This window comes from Herpailurus yagouaroundi, unplaced genomic scaffold, assembly GCF_014898765.1.
Source record: "Herpailurus yagouaroundi ecotype Mexico unplaced genomic scaffold, PumYag 162, whole genome shotgun sequence".
Lineage (NCBI taxonomy): Eukaryota > Metazoa > Chordata > Mammalia > Carnivora > Felidae > Herpailurus > Herpailurus yagouaroundi.
The window spans coordinates 60,533,954-60,540,077 of NW_024412403.1; the positions used below are offsets into that span (position 1 = coordinate 60,533,954).

The 6,124-nt window shown below is 40.5% G+C and overlaps 1 protein-coding gene across 1 annotated transcript in view; it reads left to right on the plus strand.

Annotated features, from left to right (window-relative positions):
* Nucleotides 1–676: 676 nt before the first annotated feature.
* Nucleotides 677–6,124, plus strand: part of LOC121036515 (wiskott-Aldrich syndrome protein family member 1-like) — a 31,188-nt gene continuing 25,740 nt past the window's right edge. Inside the window, exons 1-3 of the mRNA XM_040485028.1 lie at nt 677–733; nt 2,328–2,395; nt 6,003–6,069. Coding sequence (XP_040340962.1) covers nt 677–733; nt 2,328–2,395; nt 6,003–6,069 — 192 coding nt within the window. The remainder of the gene's footprint in view (nt 734–2,327; nt 2,396–6,002; nt 6,070–6,124) is intronic.

Here is a 6,124-nt window from a genome sequence, read left to right on the forward strand (position 1 = left end):
GTATTATTTCCTATAACTCATGTGAATCTATAATTATCTCAAAATAAAAAGTAAAAAAGAAATAGAGCTGAAAGTCAGTCATATGCTGTCATTTCAAATATACCATTAGCATCTACATGCAGAATACTGTATGATAGCCATCCAACTTTGTATCTAAGACATATCAGTCATCACTTGCTTTAGGCACAGGTCTGGTTTTGGTTTTAAAACTATGATTCTACCCCAGGTTCAGTATTGGTTATGGTATCCTTTCAGCATTCCAGCCCACATGGATCCAATTAAGCTCCAACTACTATGACAGATACTTGATTTCATTAACTCTTCATTCATCCATTTGATATATTTTATATGTTGGTCACCAAGTATGTGCTAGGTATCATGCTAAGCACTGGGGGTGGAAAGATGAATTGGGAATTGCCTTTTCAGTTGGAGATATTCTGGCTGAGGGAAGTCAGATGGACCCATGGTCCCAACTACAATGTTCACGATGGATGCTGTCATAAAGGAGAGAAGAGGGTTCCATGGGCAGACAACTGGAGTTGGGGAGGGAAGGTTCAGGCAAGTGTTCCTAGAGGAGGTGATGCTAGGAGGAAGTCTTAAAGAGTAAATAGGAAGTAGATGACTGCAAAAGGAAGCATTTGAGTCAGAGGGACAGAAATGGGGCAGGTTGGGAAGCATGAGAAAGTATGATCTTTTGAGGAAGAGAAAAGAGATGCTGGAACACAAGACACAGGTAGGTAGGCCATTGGGGGGCCAGGCTGGAGAGGTGGGCTAGACCAGAGCAGGGAGCTCATGTCCCTTATATTAAAGGAACTGGGAGCCACTAAAGAACTTTAAGGTAGTGAGTGATGTGATGTGATATGATGTGATCTGATCTTCATCTGTCCTGGATAAATAAAAACAAGGTTCATGGGTTTTTTGTTTGATTTGGTGTTTTGTTCTTATTTTTTCTTTTAAAGGAATGAGGAAATCAGTGGAGTGGACTGTGTGATTAAATTTTTTTAGTCCTTCCTTATCCTAGGCGAGGTCCATAGGTAAGGCACTTGTCAAATTGGGTCCACCAAGCCTCAAATGATTCCATTTCCTCATCAATGAACCAACAGAAGGCAACGATGATGAAATTGGTTCCTGAATCTGAGTGGAACAGGTGGTAGGGAGTAGGGAGCCTCAGTATCTCTGTCTTTCAACTCCTCTTCCTACACTGTGGCCTCCACCGTAAGGGCTGCTCCCCAAAACCTAAAGAAGTGGCATGGGGTGAAGCAGGCTGGGTCATAGCTGGTTTTCCGTTGCTATGGCCAAAAGTCTTAGTGAATCCCTGGTACCTCATGAAGGAGAAAGAAAATATAGTGGGAGCAAAACAAGGCAGAACACTACCTATCTCTAAGCTTGCAACAGCAGCTTTGGCATCTGATTCCGCCCTGCTCAGTCCCCGGAACATTGATTCCTCTCCGTGGAAGCATCCCATCACTAAACACCCTTACAGGATGTGTGAGAAACTCCTTCCCTCTTAAATGGCTGACTGAACAAATTTAACGGAGGCTGTTACCCACTGAGTTTGGTATCAAAGCTCTGAGGTCCAGTTCTCTTTGAGTTTTTGCTTTCATCTGGAGTCTCTAGCCCCCTGCCCTCGGCTGCCATCAGCCCGCACAATATCAAACAGCTGGAGTCTGGGTAGCTCCAGGATCCAAGTTTCTCAGCCTAACACGTTATGTGTGGGGGAGGGGGGGGAGGGTAGGAGAACAGACAGAGTTGTAGAAGGTAGAGGTATCATGTGGGACTAAATGGGTCCTGTGCTTGCTTCAGAGAATCTGATAGCTTAGAAAAATGGAATCTCTTAGAGCTCAGTGTCAACAGATTGTATTTTTCTGAGACTTAAGGAGTGTGCAAAATCAAGCATGCAGCACGGGTCACAAAAATGGCCTTGGATTATCCTGTTTTCCATTTCTCTGTCCTAGTTTCACCTCTGACTGAAATTTTTACTAATATAACTGAAGTTTATGGAGTGCCCACTAAAGGTTACGTATGTATATATACAACATATGTTATATATGTGTGTGTGTGTGTGTGTGTGTGTGTGTATGCAATATTGGACATTGCATGACCAATCAGAACAAATGCTAGCCATAAGCAACCAGTATAGTTGTGTCAGATAACCCACTAACAATCATATACCGGGAGAGATACTTCATATGTATTTCTAATCTTCACAGATGAAAGAACTGGGATTCAGAGTGTCTAAGCTCACAAGCTTGTTTAAAGACCAGATCCAAACCTACATTTGTCTTGATTGCAGAATTTCAGTTTGTTAAATGTCATCCTCCCTCTAGGGTACCCTCATCCATAGGCAGCCTCGAGGGAATCTGAAGACTGATTCCTTAAAGTCAGGAGAACACTGGTGAGTAGGAATGCCTAAGTTTGGCAGCACTGGACTAGAGAAGTCAGTCCCAGCCAGCTCAACTTGTATGGGGAGTAGATGGCACTGTACCAGGCTCACCTGTAATTCTGCCTGAACCATGCAATTTAGAGTTTAATTACATGCTGTCTTGCATTGTTTACTAATTGTTGCAGAGGTCAATCTTATACTTGCATTCATCATTCAGTCATCAAATATTTTGGAGCAACTGTGCACACTTCTTCTTTGGCAGCCCTTGTGATATTCAGCATGGAGAGGAAGGTAAATGGCCCACTAACGAGCAAATGAGGGCTAATTTTCCTAGTAATAAACTAATGAGTTTTTGTATTTATTTTCAAAATGTTTGGGGACATTCCCTTAATAAATAAAGACTTTATACATTCAACAGCTAGAATTTGAAAGTAGGAAGTTGGATCCAATATTTCATTTCTGACACCTCTGATCAAGATAAAAAGTGTTAATCCAAACATTAGCTTTGAGAATAGGAATGTATACAAAAGCCAGTTTACGAATTACTATTAATACTATGAATTTTAGTATCTAGCCTTTAATCTTAACTCCTACCTCAGAGCTGCATGCTCTTATGGTATACACTCCTTGGACTTTTCTATCAATTACAGTTTGTGAATTACCTTAGCTCTTTGAATGAACTTTGGATGCCCTTAAAAAAATCAGTCATTCAGAAGCCCAGAAGAGATTCTTTAATAGCTTAACAAAATTCAAGCATCTTCTAAATATGCTTTTCTTACCCCACTAAGTAGCCTATACCTCATGAAACAGTTATAGGAAATGTCATACTGGAAAAACTTCAGGGTTAGGAATTAGTACCACCAATTAGTTATTGGGGATCTTAGGCAAGTTACTTAATTGTTCATATCTGTAAAATGGGCTGTTGTGGAGATTCAAGGTCATATGTACACACAGAATCAAGCACAGAGGCTGTGAGAGGTAGTAAATGTTACCTTATTTCTCAAGGGGTTGTTGGAAAGATTAAATAAGATCATAAATATAACTGAGCTCACACAGTAAGCAATTATTGTTCAACTTTTCCCACTTGAGTGCTGTCTCCAGTGTAGTGAATATTTGGCAGCTGTTTTCTTTATCTGGTTAGTGCAGTCACCCAAACTGGATAATTCAATCAGGTCTCCACTTGGGGCCTTGTGTCTGATGATCTCATTGTTGTTGAGATCTGAGAGATGAAAATGTACATTGGAGCCACTAGAGCACAATTTTGCAATACCAACCAAAAGTGTTTAAAATGTTATTTCTGTTGATCCAAAGTGCCTCCTCATAGGAATTCACCCTTAGGAAATAATCAGAATTATAAATAAAGATTTATGACAAGATGTTTAGTTAACTGTGATGCATTATAATAATAAAAATGGAAACAATCTAAATATATGACAATAGGATAGTGGTTGAATAAATAACAATGTCTCTCTTTGGTGGGATAGTACACAGCTGTTAAAGCTGAACTTTGGAGAAGATTTAATCATATAGACCATTAAAGTTTATTTATTTATCTATGTATTTAATTTATTTTAAAGTTTATTTTTTATTTATATTGAGAGAGAGAGAGAACATAAGTACAAGCAAGGGAAGGGCAGAGAGGGAGAGAGAGAGAGAGAGAGAGAGAGAGAATCACAAGCAGGCTCTGCACTGTCAGTGCAGAGTCTGATGCGGGGCTCAAACTCATGAACCAGAGATCATGACCTCAACCAAAGTCAAGAGTCAGATGCTTACCTGACTGAGCCATCCTGGAACCCCTAGAATTTAAATTTAAAAAGTAGGATAACAACTTTTATATACAATAAACACAATTTTGTAAAATACAAAAGGACCAGATAAATCAACAGCAAAACTGGCTCCTGCTTAAATTACCAAATGCATTTAAAAAAAGTATAAAATGTTGAATACAGGTATCTTTTATGTTGCCTTTTAAAGATCTTCCAATTCTGATCAATTAGAATCATATACTCAGTGTAGAAAAGTATGTATTGGTATTGATGAGGGAAAAAAAAGAAAAGAGAGAAAAATGACCAGAAAAAATACCTCACTCTGTTAACGGGGTTATCCCTAGGTAGTGGGTTTAAGATGATTTTCCCCCTTCTTTGTGCTTTTCTGTATTTTCCAAATTTTCTTCAATGAACACAGGTTTATACTCAGGAAGACAGATTTATATTAAAAGAGGGGAAATTATCACATTTGTCTACAAATTAGTCCCTATTTGTCTACATCTTAGTAATTTTTTCAGTACAATCCTCTCCAGATATGCTTCACAACCTAGGAGTTCTCTGTTTGTACGTTAACGGGTAGACAGTCTGTAGCACACTGCAGAGGAACACCCCTCTCTTGATGTCGCTCAATGGGATTCCTTCTAGTTCACTCTGAACAGTCTTAGCCATATAGTGACTTATATAGAGACAGTACTATACAGATACAGATACTGTATATAGATATAGTCCCTGCCTGCTTCTCCCCAACATAATAAATGTGATGATCACTTTCATGCTAAATGAAAGTGATGGAGGCCAGAAAGCCCGCAAGAAAGCAAGATGCCAAAGGGAAATCACCACGAACGGACTGGAGAGTAGCAGAAAGCACCTTACGCGGCCCAGACTCTGTTTTGAGATGGCTGGGAGCTAGTGTTGGTGGGGAGGGTTAGCATAGGGAAACTAACAGACAGGGGAGGAGAGAATTAGACAAGGAACTTGCTCCAGGCAAAGGGGGAGAGGTCAGAGATTCAATGTTCTTATAGGAATAATAATAATAAACATAATTATGTTAATACAAAGAACCATGAAAACAACGAACACTTCTTAGGTGCCAACAATGTGCGTGGTGCCACTACAGAATTAAACCCTCTCAGTTAAACTGTGATCTACATTCTGTCTAAACTCTGGGAAAGACAAGCAGCCATGTGAACAGCCTGGGATGGAAGGAAGTACAAGGGTCTTTATCCTGGTTCAATACTGTTGGTAGGGACTGTGATCTTCTCTGTTTTCTGCTGTGCTCTGACTTGTTGACTCAGAGCTCAGTGTGAGACCCAGAGAGGAGAATGGAGAATGCTAGGAGAAAGTCTGAGGAAGAAGACAATGTAAAGGGATAAGGGACATCTTTGAGATGTTGAGCAATGAAGAGTATGTATAGAAATATAGAAGAATCGATCTGAGAACTTCATGCATGGTGTTTGCATTGGAATCCCACAATGCCAGTGGAAATGGTACTACTTGGAGTCATCTTTGAAAAACAGATAGCTGGATACCCTGCCTGGGGCTAGGAGAGAGGGAGCATTCCAGTGCAGTGGAGGCTGCTGACCTATTCCCCTTGGGGAATTAAGAGTTGTGTATCCAGGGCGGACTCCAGGCCTTGTAGTCCTGAATTGTGCTACGGGAGGAGGACAATAAGAGTGGAAGCTAACAAGGTCATTGAGTGGGGAGAAAAACAGGTCTTGGAGAAAGCTTGGGGGAGAATGCTGGAGATTACCGGAGAAGAAAAATGAGGGAGGGAATTGGAGAAGAAGAGGAAAGAATACAGGTGCCTCCTTCAAAGAGGGAGCTCATTGTATTTTTCACCTTCTTGTTTGAAGGTGGATCATCCCGTTTTTCATTTTGCCACCAGGACAGGCCCAAGAATCCAGGCACACATTGTTGAAAGTACCAGATAAGTCAACAAAAGCCTGGCTGCCCAAATTACCAAATACATGGGGGG